At 42.6% G+C, this 17,362-nt stretch overlaps 1 protein-coding gene across 4 annotated transcripts in view; it reads right to left on the bottom strand.

Moving 5' to 3' along the window:
- TCN2 (transcobalamin 2) overlaps window positions 1-17,362 on the bottom strand; it is a 37,427-nt gene that overhangs the window by 12,492 nt on the left and 7,573 nt on the right. Inside the window, exons 2-4 of one of the 4 annotated variants that reach the window (XM_025474550.3) lie at window positions 6,924-7,029; window positions 4,097-4,254; window positions 3,557-3,702 (exon numbers count right to left, since the gene is read on the bottom strand). In XM_025474550.3, coding sequence (XP_025330335.1) covers window positions 3,557-3,620 — 64 coding nt within the window. In that variant the 5' untranslated portion in view covers window positions 3,621-3,702; window positions 4,097-4,254; window positions 6,924-7,029. Of the gene's footprint in view, window positions 1-3,556; window positions 3,758-4,057; window positions 4,255-6,923; window positions 7,030-17,362 lie in introns of those variants that run through there. The other 3 variants (XM_025474549.3, XM_049101581.1, XM_049101582.1) reach the window with 3 other exon arrangements.

Genomic DNA, 17,362 nt, shown 5'->3' with positions numbered 1-17,362 from the left:
GCCTGATGAGATTCCTCCGTGCAAAAAAAAAAAAAAAAAGATTCCTCTGTGCAGATCTCAAAATAATGCTTTTCCTGCCACATCTTGTTAGGTGAAGAGGGCCTGAGATTGAGGGGTGAATCTGTTAGAAAGCCATCATCATCTGCAACCATTTCTCTGTGTGCTTTGAGATTTGCCTGAAACTGTGTCATCAGAATGCTGAAATACTGGGGAAGTAGAAGCCTCAGAGGCATTTCCCAGCTCCAGCTGACCCTGCCTTCTTCCTTTAGGGGAGGAACCTGAGCTCAGTGGGTGGCCTTGGAGGTACTTTGGACTTTTCCCCATTTACTGCCTCCCAGTTATTTGCAGGGCTCCAGCTGCTTCCACTGTGCTGAGTCCCAGGATGCTGGGTAAGCTGCCCCTCCTGAGAGGGGGACTGAGAAAAGGAACTACCACCAGAGCTCTTCACCTGCACAAGGACTGGGGTTTCTCTCATACAGGCCCATCTCTCTTGGTTTGGACCCCACCATCATTTTTTTAAAGTAATCTCTGCACCCAGAGTGGGGTTCAAACTCATGACCCTGATATCTAGAGTCACATGCTCTGTGGACTGAGCCAGCCAGGCACCCCAAGAGTCCCACCATCTCATGTCTGTTTTCCCAAAAGTCACAGGTATCTCTTACTACCTATGGAGGGCCTAGAAGAGGTGGGGGTTGGGCACAAGGGTTGCTTTTCTTTCCTTTCTCTTTCTCAGTGTCTTTCTGGGGCTGCCTCCCATTCCTGTAGGTATTTCCCCCCTCTCTGTCTGGATCTGTCTCAGTCTCTTTTTGTTTTGTTTTGTTTTGTTTAAGATTTTATTTATTTATTCATGAGAGACACAGAGAGAGAGAGAGACAGAGACGCAGGCAGAGGGAGAAGCAGGCTCCATGCAGGGAACCCAGGTCTCCAGGATCAGGCCCTGGACTGAAGGCGGCGCTAAACCGCTAAGCCACCCGGACTGCCCCGTCTCAGTCTCTACCTCTTTCAGCCTGTCTCTCTGGTCATATGTCCCCTTGTCCCTCTCTTTCCCTTTTCCTTTTCTTCAAACTGGTAGGGGAGCCTCACCCGGGCTCCTGGCTCTGACCTCCAGCAGGTGAGTCAGCCTTGGGATTAGAAGTGATAAGAAGAGGAGCCAGAGCTATAAAGAGAGGCCAATAACCACAATTCAGCCTCCAGTCATAAAAATGGCCCAGGGCGAGCTCTCTCCATGGGGCCTCTTGCTCACAGGGCCATGCAGCTCTGCCAGCTCACAGGCCTGACATTCCAAAGCACAGGAGCCCACCCTGGGCAGCATTAGTGCAGCATCTTTGTCAATTTCACAACCTCATAGAGCTTTGAGCTGGTAAAGCAGGTGCTGTGGGATCCTCTGCACCACACCAAGGCGGAAGGCAGGGAAACATTCTTAGCCCATTTTGCAGAAGAGAGAATGAGGTTCTGGGCAGCTAACTGGCTCAGGAGTAGGCAGCTGCACCCCCAAACCTGGTCCATGGCTTCTCTGTTGGGTCTGTGGGCCAACTACTGAATGGTTCGGATCCAGTGAGGGTGAGGACTGGGTTTCAGGTCTCTCCTAGGGACTGTCTGTACAGGAACTAAGAGCCAAGAGCTGAGGGGTCTGGTTGCATGTATGGAACAGTGGGTGGGGCTCCCGATGCCCAGGGAAGACTGTGGCCTGGAGTTATGAGAACTGAGTCCAGCAAAGTCCTGGAAAGCCGGAGTGCCTTAGCAGGTCGCCTGGCTCCTCCAACCCTTTACTGACTCATCTGTCACCTGAACCTGCCTCTTGGTTTCTCCAAAGATCACAAGAGATCCAGGGGGTGAAAACATATTATACAGTGTAAGGCTGCGGGCAGAACACAAGGAGGGAAGAGAGGTGGGTAGCCCCAGAGCACAGAGGCTTCCCTGCCTGCTTTCTGCTTTCTGCCTATCTCCAGTGCACAAAGAGCACCAGGTCTGTGTTCAGACTCCCAGACGGTCCCAAGAGGTCCCAAGAGGCCCCTGAGGGGGGCCCTGGGACACAGAGCCGAAGCAGCTAGGCTCCTCTGTGTACAATACAATACAAATTCCTTGCCATGACCTGCCACTTATGTTCTCTCAGGTACCCCACTCCTTTTCTTGCCAGCTTCTTTGCCTCCTCTGGGTCTCAATCCCCCTATCACACCTGGCCCTTGGAAATCCTTCCTCATATTCTCTGCCTAAATCAGTGGCCCCCAGCTCTCAACCTCCGTGCCTGGTTCACTTCCTTTGGCACTCACCATAGTCCCCAAACAGTACCGATTTGCCTCTTGACTTCTTCTGTCTGTTCCTTTTACTAGAACAGTCTACTAGGACAGGGATGGTACCTGCCTTGTTCTTTCCCCAAGCCCCAATGCTATACCGGCACGAGAAGCCTCAGTCAACGTGTATTAATGAGTAAATCCAGGGATGGAGTCCCTGGATGGAGCACCGCATTGAGCCCTGCATCGAGCTTCCTGCTCACTAAGTCTGCTTCTCCCTCTGCCCCTCACCTCACTTGTACTCTCTCACTCTCAAATAAATAAACTCTCTAAAATTTTTTAATGTATTTTCTTTTTTAAAAAATAAGATTTCATTTATTTATTTGAGAGAGGGTCACAGGGCTTGATCCCAGGACCTCGGGATCCCGACCTGAGCCGAAGGCAGACGCTTAGCTGAGTCACCCAGGTGCCCCAAATCTATTTTCTTTCCCTTGTGATTTTCTTTTTTTTTTTTTTCAGATTTATTTATTTATTTATTTATTTATTTATTTATTTATTTATTTATGATAGAGAGAGAGGCAGAGACACAGGAGGAGGGAGAAGCAGGCTCCACACCGGGAGCCCGACACGGGATTCGATCCAGGACTCCAGGATCGCGCCCTGGGCCAAAGGCAGGCGCCAAACTACTGAGCCACCCAGGGATCCCCCTTGTGATTTTCTTAACATTTTCTTTTTTCCAACTGACTTTATCCTAAGAATACAGTATATAATACATTTACAAAATATGTGTTAATTGACTGTTGATCTTATTAGTAAGGCTTTCAGTCAATGGTAGGCTATTAGTAGCTAAGTTTGGGGGAGTTGAGGGACAGCTGGGTGGTTCAGCGGTTGAGCATCTACAGGGTGATCCCAGTCCTGGGATCTGGTCCTGCATCTGGTTCCCTGTGAGGAGCCTGCTTCTCCCTCTGCCTATGTCTCTGCCTGTCTCTCAGTGTCTCTCGTGAATAAATAAATAAAATCTTAAAAAAAAAAAGTTTTGGGGGAGTTGAAAGTTATAGATAGATTTTTGGCTGCATGGAGGGTCAGCAGACCTAACGCATGTTGTTCGAGGGTCAACTGTAATTAATCTCAATACAGTGTGTCAAACATTGAAGTCCAGCTAAGTCCCAACTGCTGTGGAAGCCCAAAGGGGCAGTTAAATCGGATCCTCCCACACATCCGAGCCTCAGTTTCTCCAGCTACCTCATGAGAGGTTCGGACAAAACAGCCCCCCTCCCCCCAAGGACCCAGGAGGAAAGAGGCACAGAGTAGATTTGGTTACTCACCGCAGATATCAGCGAGAGTTCCCAGGCCCCCAAGCAGGAAGAGGAGGACCCCAAGGTGCCCCATGGCAGGAGCAGAGGGGTGAAGCACGACAGACTTCTAGGGCTGGTCTTGCAGAGGCTTTCCTAACCACAGCGAAGTCACTGCTCTGAAAGAGGCAGCTTCCTGTCACTGATTAATCCCTCCACACCCCCAGCAGGATGCTGCTAAATCAGCAGAGAGAAAGGGGAAAAAGATCTGTAGCTGAGGTGAAAGGAAGGCCAAAGAACAGAGGAAGGAAGGGCTGAGCAATCTTCCTGGAGGTAGGGAGCTGGGGGAGGGGGAGGGCAAGTAGGAATGCTGTGAGACCCCTTGAGGGCAGCTACATTCTGTCCCCGCCGCCTGAAGAGCCCTGGGCAAGCACAGAAGACCTGACATCTGATCTGCCCAAGTCTGTCCAATTGCGCCTGTGTGGTATCCCCCTCACCGTCCCAGCAGTGGACAGGCAGGGCTGGGGTGCCTACCTGGTGCCCCCCACAGAAGGAGTCCCTGCAAGTACCCACCCCGGTCTGGGACAGGGAGCGGAACTGAGAGCCCTACTAGTCACGTGAGCTACTGCTGGTGTCAGCTGTTCTCAGCCAGCCCGCCCGGAGTTGGGGGTGGGTGGGGCTGGACCCGGACCAGACAGGCCAGTTTCTCAACCAACCAGAAAGCGGGAGGCCTGGGAGACAAAACAAAAAAAAGAACGGGATTTAATCATTAAAGACAGGAGCCCCTGGGTAGCAGGGCTACTTGTTAGGACTAGGAAAGTAATCTTAAAAAAAAAATTAAAATTAAAAAAAATCTCTGTAAGTAGAAAAGGGAACAAAGGATTCCTCATCTGCCTAACCTCACAGGAAAATCAATGCCCAAGAGTTAAGCCTGGTGGTGCTGTGTACCTTGTCCAGGTCACCTAACCTCTCTGAGTTTGAAATAGTTTCTCCTGTGTGAGATAAGAGGGTTGGAGAAGATCATTCTAACTGAGCTCCCTTCCAGATCAACCTGTGAAAATGTTATCATCTTAAAACACCTCTAATCTCTGAAACACCTAAAATCTCTAATGAGATTTTTACTGCAGTCATATTATGGCTAATTGCCAGGGCTCCAGTATCATACCTTAGACTGAAGGCAGGCGCCCAACTGCTGAGCCACCCAGGCGTCCCTCATGAATACATTGTTTTAAAAATCTTTTAAAAAAAGAAGTTTCTGGATTCAATATTACACACCTATCTTTGTAGTTTCCAAGGGAATAGGACTCTGGGTCCACTTTGCTATCCAGATCTGAAGTTGACCCCTCTAATGCAGTCCTGCAATACGTTGAGCCTATCAAAGCACTGTTTGGTTAACATTTCACCCAACCCCAGCTTTTAGCCAAATGCTTTAATAACCTTTCTGTTCATGTGGTCAGCCCTCTACAGTTGCTCTGCTCCACAGAGGACCCTACAGATTCAAGACAGTTCCAAGGATCTGTCTGAGAAGTTCTCTTGGGATCTGCCAGCAGGAATCCAGTGTTCCCTCCAGGGGTCCTGGTCAGGACAACAAACCCTTGAAGATAGAGGGAGGTTCAGGGGAAAGAAGGAAAGACTTTCAGACAGGATTATTCACGTTGTCTGCTGTATGCCAGCATGGCATGGATTAAGATAGTCTCATAGTCTTGTGTCATGTGCAAGACTCTTTTCTCTTACTAAGCTGGAATCCTGACCTTTAGAAATTAGAAACTTGCTAAGTGGACATTTAGCTTTTCCCTGTAGCATTCTTTCCTGGATTTTGATAGTCATTAATAAGAGCTAAAATGGAATGAGCTTAAACCATATGCCAGCCACTGTTCTAAGCATTTCACAAGCATCCTTGTTTGATCCTAATGAGAAACCTATGAGTACGGTATTACAGTCCCATTTCTTGTAAGAAACAGGCTTGTAAAGCCATCTCAGTATGTGGCAGAAGGAAATGGTAGCTCTTTACGAATGTACTTCAAACCTAGGCCTCAAAGAATTCCAAAAGGCAGAGAGCTAAAACAATGTGAGCATAAACAAAATATGTATGGGATCAGGGCACCCAACTAGCTCAGTCAGTGGAACATGCAATTCTTGCCCTCGGGGTCATGAGGTCAAGCCCCATATTGAGTGTGGAGCCTACCTAAAGAAAAATAGGATCTATATGCAGAAAACTCTAAAATTCTGATAAAAGAAATCAAGAAAAATCTAAATAAACAGAGGGATATTTTGTGTCCATAGACTGGAAGGCTCAATGTTGTTAAGATGTCATGGTGATAACATGATCTAGATATTCCAATGACCCCAGTCAAAATCCCAGTAAGCTATTTTGTGGGTGTTGATAAATTGATTCTAAAGTTTATATGGAGAGGCAAAAGACTTAGAGTAATCAACAAAATACTGAAAAAGAACAAAGTTGGAGGACTGACACTACCTAATTTCAAGATTTACATGAAGCTACAGTAATCAAGATGGTGTAGAACTGGTGAAAAAATCCACAGGTTGACAGATGGAACAGAATAGAGACTCTAGAAATAGACCCATACAAAAACTGTCCATTGATATCTTGATAAGGGAGCAAAGAAATTGACAATGGAGAAAGGATACTTATTCCAACAAATATGCTGGAACAATAAAATGTCCATATGCAAAAAAAAATTTATTTAGACATATACCTTATACTTATCATGAAAAATTGAGAACTAAACATAAGATACAAGGCTATAAAACTTAAAGCTTCTAGAAGAAGTTATGACTTTTCCACACAATGTCAAAGTCATGGTCTGTGAAAGAAATAATTGATAATCTGAGCTTCATTAAAATTAAAAATTGCTCTGCTGAGGACACAATCAAGAGAATGATAAGACAAGCCACCGACTGGGAGAAAATATTTGCAAAACACAAGATAAAAGCTGTTATCCTGGGGCACCTGAGTGGCTCAGTCGATTGAGCATCTGCCTTCAGTTCAGGTCATAATCCCAGGGTCCTGGGATCAAGCCCTGCATCAGGCTCCCTGCTCAGAGCCTGCTTCTCCCTCTCCATCTTCCTTGCCACTCTGCCTGGTTGTGCACTCTCTCTCTCTAAATAAATAAATAAATAAGTAAATAAATAAATAACTTAAAAAACACACACACAACCCTGTTATCCAAAATATGCAAAGAATTCTTAAAACTCAGCAATAAGAAAACAAGCAACCCAATTAAAAAATGGGCAAAAGACCTGAATAGACACCTCATCAAAGATGATATATAAATGACAAATAAGCATATGAAAAGATACTCCACATCATATGTCATTAGGAAATTAAAACAATCATGATACCACTACAAACTTGTTAGAATAGTCAAAATCAGGGCACCTGGGTGACTTAGTTCGTTGGGTGTCCAGCTCTTGATCTCAGCTCAGGTCTTGATCTCAGGGTTGTAAATTCAAGCCATGCACTGGATCAACCCTGGGCTTGGAGCCTATTTTAAGAAATAAATAAACAAATAAAATTTAAAAAAATTTTAAAAAGGGTGCCTGGCTGGCTCGTTGGTTAAGCATCCAACTCTTGGTTTTGGCAAGATCATGATCTCAGGGTCCTAAAGTTGAGGCCTGCACTGGGATTCTCTCCTTCCCTCTCAATCTACCCCTCTCCTGACCACATGTGCAAGCTCTCTCTCAATAAAATAAATACAATATAAATAAATGAATAAATAAAAGAATGGTCAAAATTCAAAACACTGACACCACCAAATGCTGGTGAGTATGCAGGTGAACAGGAACTGCCATTCATTGTTGGTGGGAATGCAATATAGGACAGTCACTTGGGAAGACAGTTTGGCAGTTTCTTTCAAAGCAAAACATAGTTTTACTGTCAGATTCTGCGATCATACTCCTAGCTATTTACCCAACTGGAGATCCATACAAAAATCTGCATATAAAAGTTTATAACAACTTTATTCATAATTACCAAAACCTGCAAGCAACCAAGATATTATTTAATGAGTGAATGGAAAAACAAATTCTGAGATATATATAAAATATGATGTATATATAATGAAAATATGGTATAAACAAACAAAAAAGAAATGGGAAATCAAGCCACAAGGAGACATGAATAAAACTTAAATGCATATTGATGAGTGAAGAAAGAAGTGAGTCTGCTAAGTCTACTTACTATATGATTGCAATTATATGACATTCTGGAAAAGACAAACGATAGGGATAGTAAGATCAGTAGTTGTCAGAGGTTGCAAGGAAGAAGGTTGGGTAAAGGGGTTGAATAGGTAGAGCAAAAATAGGGGATTAGAGGCACCTACATCACTCAGTCATTAAATGTCTGCCTTCAGCTGAGGTCATGATCTCAGGGTCCTGGGGTCAAGCCCCGTTTCATGCTCTCTGCCCACATCTCCCTCTCACTCTCACTCTGTGCTCTCTCCCTCTCAAATAAATAAATAAAATCTTTTTTTTAAAGATTTTATTTATGCATGAGACACACACACACACAGAGGCAGAGACATAGGCAGAGGGAGAAGCAGACTCCTTGCAGTGAGCCTGATGCGGGACCCAATCCCAGGACCCCGGGATCACACCCTGAGCCAAAGGCAGATGCTCAACCACCAAGCTACCCAGGTGCCCCAATAAATAAAATCTTAAAAAAAAAAGAAAAGGTTTTTTTTAGAATGGTGAAACTATTCTGTTTGATAGTAATATGGTGGATATATAATACTATGTATTTGTAGAGACTAATAGAACTTGACAGCACATAAAGTGAACTTAATGCATGCAAATTTAAAAAAAATCATTGAGGAGATCAGGAGATCCCAGGATAGAATGCAGAACATGACAAGCAATCCAATCTGTATTACCAGTGTATAAAGCAACAGAAGTAGTGGAAGATAGGATGCTGACCTAAGAAACTTTGAAAATGAGTGGGATCTGTAAGAATACTGGCAGAAAGATCTGCACATAAGCACTGTACTCTAAGCTGTATATCATAAAGGTATGAATGAATTCTGATACTACTAGACATGTGTACTGGAACTGGACAATTAAGTAAACAGATTGCAGATTATGAAGGCAGGTTTCTCACAGCTGAAGTGTGAATTTACAGATATGCAAGAGGAAGCTAGAATGATCTATCATTATCTATCTAATGATAATGGATTAGAGCTAGAGACATCTCTATGACCTCATGTGTAGCTTAATGTAGACAAGGATAATGATATATAGAATATTTATAGATAAGTGTGTATACAACAGAGCAGTATTATGAAAATTAATAAATGGAAACCTTGTTTACAATGGCATCAGGAGGCCAGCAGGGGGAGCTCTCATAGACTACCACTTGTTCTCTGCAGACCCGGTAAGAGGAAGACTTTGTAGGTATACACATCAGCAGAAGAAAGGAAGATTTTCTCCTTCCCTGGCAAACACCACCTAGCCATTAAGAAACAATCACAGTTCAGCCAATGAGAAACCACTATACTTAGAACTCCCAGTCTACTCCAATGAGTTCAGCCCTTCCAAATCCCCCTTTTCTCTATAAAAAAGTATTTCATTTGTTCTTCTGACCCACCATGGTTTTGCTGTAGCTTGCTTGTCCTGGATTGCAATTCTCAGCTCTTCCCAAATAAACCCATCCTTTGCTGGTAAAATAATTGGCATTTTTACTTTTAAGGTTAACAGTATACACACATATTTTTTATTGTCAGCTGCAAAAGCCTAGAAGTGAAGACATCCCAGTAGCAATAAGATTACCTAGCACCCAGATTTTGGTTTATAATACCATTCTCTAGTAAAAGGGACTACGGGGTCCCTAGAAAAATGGCTGATTCTAGGACTGGGGCAAGAATTATTCAAAAAGCCTGGAACATCTTATAGTACGAAAAAGTAAAGAAGTGTGCATATGCTTTCACACTGATGGACTATGCCAAAGGGATATGGAAGCCAGTGAAAAGAATCCCCTAATGCCAAAACTGGAACAATTTGAGTAAAAAAATAAAGAAGTATTAGAATATAATCCAAAGTGAAACATTATCATTGCGTTCATAGTGATATGATTGAATAAATAAATGGTGCCATTGACTAAATGTTTGTCTCCTCAAAAATCAGTATTGAAATGTAATCCCCAATGTGATGGTATTTGAAGGTGGAGACTTTGGGAAGTGATTAGCCGCCCTCATAAATGGAATTAGTCCCCTTACAAAACAACAACAACAACAAAAAACCCAGGGAGCTCCCTTACTCCATGTGAGAACAGTGTGAAGATAACTGTCTATGAACCAGAAAGCAGGTCCTCACCAGATACCAAATCTGCTCGCACCTTGATCATGGACTTTCTAGCCTCCAGAATTGTGAGAAATAAATTTCTGTTGTTTATAAGCCACCTAGTTGATAGTATTTTGTTATAGCAGTCTGAACAGACCAAGACAAATAGACAAATATTCTTTGCAGAAGAATTCCAAATAATGTGTATAGATGTTCTGCCCTTATGGAGGGGAAGCATAACTCCCTACTCCTGAAGTATGGACTATGTACAGTGACTTCCTTCCAAAAAGTAGAGTATGGAAAGGGGGCAGGAGGAAGAGCAACTTTACAGTGGAGAAATCTGACAAACACTGCCTCAGCCGAATGGTCAAAGTCAACGTGAACAGTGATAGATCATGTTGGTAGTCAATACCCTTGATAGGATGTGATGATAATGGCATTTTCCATCTGTGTGCTTCCTCCCCCAGTCCCCAGTTTAACCATGGAAAAAACACCAAACTTCAAAGTAGGTATATTCTACAAAATACTTGACCATTATCCTTAACACCATTAAGGTCATCAAAAATAAGGAAGATCTGAGAAACTATCACAGCCAAGAGGAGTCTAAGGAGACATGACAACCAATGAAACATGGTATCCTGGAACAGGAGGGGAAAAAAAAGAATATTAGGTTAAAAACTAAGAAAATCCATATCATATGTGGACTATAGTTAACAATAAAGTATTGATATTGGTTCATTAATTGTAATAAACACAGCATACTAATGTTAGATATTAGTAATAAGAAAAACTGACTATGGAGTATATGGGAAGTATCTATACTACTCAATTTTAAAAAAGATTTTATTTACTTATTTCAGAGAGAACGAAGGCATGAATTGGAGAGAGGGGCAGAGAGAAAGGGAGAAGCACACTCTCTGTTGAGCAGGGAACCCAAAGTGGGCCTCGCAAGATCCCAGGACTCTGGGATCATGACCTGAGCCAAAGGCAGATGCTTAACCAACTGAGCCACCCAGGCACCCCTCTACTCAATTTTTTTAAAGATTTATTTATTTATTTTAGATAGAGAGAGAGCACAGTGGGAGGGACAGAGAGGGAAGGAGAGAGAATCTCCAGTAGACTCCACATTGAGCACAGAGCCTGACTCAGGGTTTGATCTTAAAACCCTGAAATCATGACCTGAGCTGAAACCAAAAGTGGGTTGCTTAACCTACTGTACCATACAGGCATCCCTATCTACTCATTTTTTTATGTAAAACTAAAACTTTCCAAAAAATAAAATATATTTTTTAAAAGGGAGAAGTTAAAAAAAATAAAAATAAAAAATAAAAATAAAATAAAAAGGAGAAGTTTCCTTAAAATGATCACCTCATCATTTTTGTGGACTTTGAAGGTAGTTTTTCAGGTGTTCCCAAGTAATTCTATGTTCTGGAGGGTCTACTGATTGTATGCAATTTACAGAGTGTGGGAATCTTTTGGGAGACTAGGTAAAAAAAAAAAAAAAAGTGATGTTGTAGAACCATATTATAACCAATTTCACAAGGACTCGGTGATTTTAAGTGTCCTTATTTTTTAGAAAGATTTTACTTAAAAAAATCTAAAAAAAAAAAAAGAAAGAAAGATTTTACTTATTTATTTGAGAAAGAACAAGTGGAGGGGGGCAAAAGGAAGAGGAGAAGGAGAAGCAGACTCCTTGCTGAACAAGGAACCCCATGTGGGGTTCGATCCCTGAACCCTGGGATCATGATCTGAGCCGAAGGCAGATGCTTAACCGATTGAGCCATCCAGGTGCCCCAACTGTCCTTAGAAACAAAAATCTTAGTATAATTTTTGATAGTTTATAAAATATTATAGTTAGTTCACCTCAATCATATCTCAATCAGTCCATCCATATTAATTTTATGATTCTCTTTGCAAGTTAAATAAAGTAAATGTTTCCAAAAATGTGAGCAATTAAAAGGTATGTATGATAGAGTAAGAGCATCCAACATAAGTCTAATGAGTGAGTTCAAGCCCCACATTGGGGCCCATGCCCACCATGGAGCCTACTTAAAACAACAACAACAACAACAACAACAACAACAACATAAGTCTAATGAAAACTACAAGAGAAAAAAATGGTGAGAATAAAGAAGAAGCAATATTTGAAAAGATAATGGCTGAGAATTTTCCAGAATTGAAGAAAGATAAAAATCCTCAGAATGAGGAATACCAGTGAATCTCAAGCCAGGTAAATAAAAACAAATCCAAACTTACATACATTATACTGAAGCTAAAAACGATAAAGAGAATATCCTAAAAGAAGCTAGAAAAAGGGGATGTCTGGTGGCTCAGTGGCTGAGCATCTGCCTTCAGCTCAGGTCATGATCCCAGGGTGCTGGGATGATTCCTGGATCCCGGGATGAAGTCCCACATCGGGCTCCTCACAGGGAGCCTGCTTCTCCCTCTGCCTATGTCTCTTCCTCTCTCTCTCTGTCTCTCATGAATAAATAAAATCTTAAAAAAAAAAAAAAAGCTAGAAAAAGACACATTTTCTACAAAGAAACAATAATTCTACTGTCAGATAATTTCTCAATAGTAACAAAGGAAGCCAGAACACACTAGATTAATATCTTATTGTGTTAAGAGACTATACTTGCCACCTAGAAGCCTATATCCAGTGTATCTCACTCAAAAACAAAAATTAAGTAAAATGAAGACATTTTAAGACTCCAAAAAACAAGAGCTTACCTGCATCAGAACCTTACTAATATACCTCCAGGAGAAGGGAAATGATTTTAGAAGGAAAGTCTAAGATGTGAGAAAGAATGAGAGTAAAGAAAATGTCAAGCTTGAGAATAAACAAATATTGACTACATTAAACAATACCAATGTCTAATATAAAGGGCATAAAAAGAAGATGAAAATAAAGTACAGCAGAGGTGCCTGAGTGGCTCAATCAGTTAAGCATCTGCCTTTTGCTCAGGTCATGATCCTGGAGTCCTAGGATGGAGTCCCAGGTCAGGCTCCCTGCTCAGCGGGAAGTCTGCTTCTCCCTCTGCCCCTTCCCCTGCTCCTTCTCTCTCTCTCAATCTCTCTCTCTCAAATAAATAAATAAAATATTTTTTAAAGAAAAAGTACAACAATTGTATATAAGTCTAGAGGGTTCAGATTGGAGTTAAAGTATGTTAAGATCTTGTACTGTTCCTGAGGAGACTAAAATAAAGATTAACTTTAGGATCTGCTAAGTCAAATGTATAAATTAAAATTTGGAGGTAATTGTTAAAAGAATAGAAACAAAGTACAGAAACTAGTAGAGGGTAAAACAGAATTAGTGCAGGGAGAATTTAATCCAAAGAAAACAAAAAGGAGTGGTGGGGGAGGGGGAGAAACCTAGAAAAGTGAAGATAGAACAAAAATTAGAAAACGTAAATCAGGGCAGCCCTGGTGGCGCAGTGGGTTGGCGCCGCCTGCAGCCTGGTGTGTGATCCTGAAGACTCAGAATCAAGTCCCGCGTGGGGCTCCCTGCGTGGAGCCTGCTTCTCCATCTGCCTGTGTCTCTGCCTCTCTGTGTGTGTGTCTATGAATGGATAAATAAAATATTAAAAAAAAAAAGAAAAAGTAAATCAAAATATATAAGCCATCACATCCATGTACTAACAGTGTCTTGAGTCTACATGAAGAGGATGCTTGGAAGCACCCCATTTGGTACTTGCCTAGACTCTGCCCTATGTGTTTCTTCCCTTGGCTGATTTTAATCTGCATCCTTTGTCTGTAATAAATTATAAACCTGAGTATAACAGCTTTCACTGAGTTCTGAAAGTCCTTCTAGTGAATTATCAAACCTGAGGATGATCTTGGGAACTCATGAACTTGTGACTGATGTTAGAAGTATGCACTATTCCCTATCTTCACAGTTGGTTAACTTTTGGACTATCTGATCTTCACCAAAAAATAAAATGGATTAAGTATGGCATTTTCTGTACAGCATGAATAAATACACAACAATAAGGATGAGTTTCATAAACATAATGCTGAATGAAAGAAGCCAGATGAAAAAGATAACATTGTGTAAGGAAATAAAACCTCCATGGATGTCTTGGTGCTTCTGTAGAAAACCCTAATCTTGGGGCACATGGGTGGCTCACTTGCTTAAGCATCTGACTCTTGATTCTGACTCAGGTCAGAATCTCAGGATCATGGGATTGAGCCCTGTATCAGGCTCTGCACTAAGAGTGGAGCCTGCTTAAGATTTGCCCTCTCCCCCTGCACCCCTCTGCCCCCCACCATACACTCTCTCAAGAAAGAAAGAAAGTGGGATCCCTGGGTGGCGCAGCGGTTTGGCGCCTGCCTTTGGCCCAGGGCGCGATCCTGGAGACCCGGGATTGAATCCCACATCGGGCTTCCGGTGCATGGACCCTGCTTCTCCCTCTGTCTATGTCTCTGCCTCTCTCTCTCTCTGTGTGACTATCATAAATAAATAAAAAAAAATAGAAAGAAAGAAAGAAAGAAAGAAAGAAAGAAAGAAAGAAAGAAAGAAAGAAAGAAAGAAAGAAAGAAGAAAGAAAGAAAAACTAGTCTCCTGAGATGTGGAAATGTATATGATGATATAAACGTAGGCAATGCTTGCTTTCACTTTACCTAAAAACATTTAATTTTTCAGATGCCATGAGACTTCAGTGTGTAGCCATTTGCCTAGTTAATTGGTGTTATCCAAAAGCAAAATAAAACTTCTCTTATCTCCCTGAGGGCCAAATGGATACGGTCCAACTAGGCCCCTGGTTTAAGCTCCCAAAGTTCCAGGAAAACTAGAGTGCTATCTCCCCATGTATTTCAAAAGAAATAAAGCCCAGACATCCCAAACATCTCTACATCATAAAAGCCAGATACTGGGGTGTATCCAGCACTTACAGGGATGTATTTACATTCCATCAGATTAGGGTAAATACCTAGGATCCTTTCCATTCAGGCTCCAATAAGCAGAGTTTTTTCTCTTTCAAGAGAAGCAGCTGCTTTTCTCCTACATATAGAAATGGAGAAACTCCATTGTTCTCCATCCCTCATTTATGACATATAACCCACCACTCACATAGAAAGCTTCCATCACGGCAGCGCTGGTGGCTCAGCGATTTAGTGCCACCTTCGGCCCAGGGCCTGATCCTGGAGACGGGGGATCAAGTCCCACGTCGGGCTCTCTGCATGGAGCCTGCTTCTCCCTCTGCCTGTGTCTCTGCCTCTCTCTCTCTGTGTGTCTCTCATGAATAAAGAAGTAAAATCTTAAAAAAATAAAAAAAATAAAAAAAAAAAAACAACTTCCATCAGCTCTCACTGAATTGTCTGAGGGTCTAGGTGCAGGGAACCAATGCTGCAATGCTACTCTGGCTGTTAATCTGGTTGTGGGTATCAAGTAAAAATTCTTTCGCTTGACCCAGAAACCTCATATTTCTGCAGTTTACATATGTATATGCGAGTGGGTTAACACCTTGGACTCCTCCTAGTTCTTACCAAAAGATGTTATGAAATTGACACAAAGTTCGAAAACTAAGATATGATTTGGGAGGTGAAATTAGAGATTCTCAGTGAGGAATAGGAACTAAAAGGGTGTACACTTGGGAGGGCTTTTCAGTGTGTTGGTCGTGTTCTGTTTCCTTATCTGGGTGCTGGTTCTATGAGTATGCTTGCTTTGTGAATCATCATCAAGCTATGAATTTATGACTGGCCATGTTAGTCCAGGTTTTCCAAGATTAGATGCCAAAAGGAGATTAGGGGTGCATAGGATTGATTGGGGAGAATTCTGTGCATATAAAGATGGAGGGACCCAGAGGAGGCCAGAGGACCCATCAGACTGTGGTGCAGGGAGAGAGGGAAGGAAAGAGATAAGGGTGGTTGTAGGCTGCTGTACAGCTCTAAGAAAGTTTTAGCAAGACTGATAGTGAGCCCTCAAATCAGTCACTGTAGGTAAGTGTCTGACAACCAACTTTAAAAAAAAAAAAAATTATTTATTTATTTGACAGAGAGAGAGAGCACAAGTAGGCAGAGTGGCAGGCAGAGGGAGAGGGAAAAGTAGGCCCCCTGCTGAACATAGAGCTCCCATGTGGGGCTCCATCCTAGGATCCTGGCTGGGATCACGACCTGAGCCCCTGAGCCGAAGGCAGACACTCAACTGAGCACCGAGGCACCCCTGACAACTAGCTTTTTAAAAATTGTAATGCAAGTGCCTGACACTAAGCTTTTGATTGCCAAGGCATCCATTTCGAGGACAACCATCTCGAATAAATATATTGCCAACTGTGTGATACAGTTACTAGCTAAACAGATAAGGAGACAGGCAGCCCCCATTCCTGTAGTTTCCCCTTTCAGAAAGCCCTGGATAGCCTGCATAACTGCCCATTGAGTGCTTTTCTCTTCCTATGCCCTAATTTCTGTTCTTATGTTTTGAATTTGCCAATGAAGAGGGAGCCCTTGAAACTCTAGGCAGCTGACCCTTGATCCCAACAAGGGCAAAACCCCCGGTGCATGCTCTCTTTCTACCTGTGACCTTACTGTGTGGCCCTGGGCATGTCATGCACCCTTTAGAATCTGGGAGTAATAAATATTTTTTCTTAAGTTCCTTGATGGTTATTGCTGATGTCTTGCAATCATAATAAGAAACACAAGGGCCAGTCCAGCACAATATTGGCTTCAGTCAGGGAAATGACTGTAGGGCCTTGCCACAAGTCATCCAGGCCCAGGGGAGTGCCCCAGGCATTCTTAGCTGACAGTATCACTATCAATAGCTGAGATGAACACGAAACAGTCATCAAATAGAGGAGCCTGTGGCTCTAAGGAATAAGTCTGCCTCAATATCCTTGCTATGCACAATCATTGGCTAAGAGCAGCCCCATGGGAAGTGTCATCTTGGCACTAACATGTGATGGATTTCATAGCACAGCTGGGGCAGTCAGATAATTATGCTGCCATAGTAGGAGATCTAAGAGGCACGTCTTCTAGCCAATACAGTCCACTCTTTGCACTATATATATTGGCTTTTCCACACAGGTTCAAGGAATAGCTCCACGGGCCTCTCTTTCTGAGTGGAACTTTAAAACAGGGAAGTTAAGGGGGGCCTGGGTGGTACAGTTGGTTAAGTGGACAACTCTTGGTTTTGGCTCAGGTCATAATCTCAGGATTGTGAGATTGAGTCCTTGCGTTGGGCTCTGCACTCAGCTCAGGGTCTGCTTAAGACTCTCTCCCTTTGGGATACCTGGGTGGCTCAGGGGTTGAGCCCCATGCCTTCAGCCCAGGGCATGATCCTGGAGTTCCAGGATTGAGTCCCACATCAGGCTCCCTGCATGGAGTCTGCTTCTTTCTCTGCCTATGTCTCTGCCTCTGTGTGTGTGTGTTTCTCATGAATAAAAAAAAAAAAAAAAAAAAACTCTCTCCTTTTCCCTCTGCTTCTCCTTCTCTCTCTCTCTTTTTCTCAAATAAATAAATAAATCTTAAGAAAAATAAAACAGAGAAGTTAGTAGAATAAATTACAACCCCCATTGCTTCAGCTGTTTTCTGGCTGCCACTGGTACTCCTCCT

This window comes from Canis lupus, chromosome 26 (assembly GCF_003254725.2).
Source record: "Canis lupus dingo isolate Sandy chromosome 26, ASM325472v2, whole genome shotgun sequence".
NCBI lineage: Eukaryota > Metazoa > Chordata > Mammalia > Carnivora > Canidae > Canis > Canis lupus.
The sequence above is the reverse complement of the archived record's forward strand: the minus strand, read 5'-3'. Positions and strand labels throughout refer to the sequence as shown.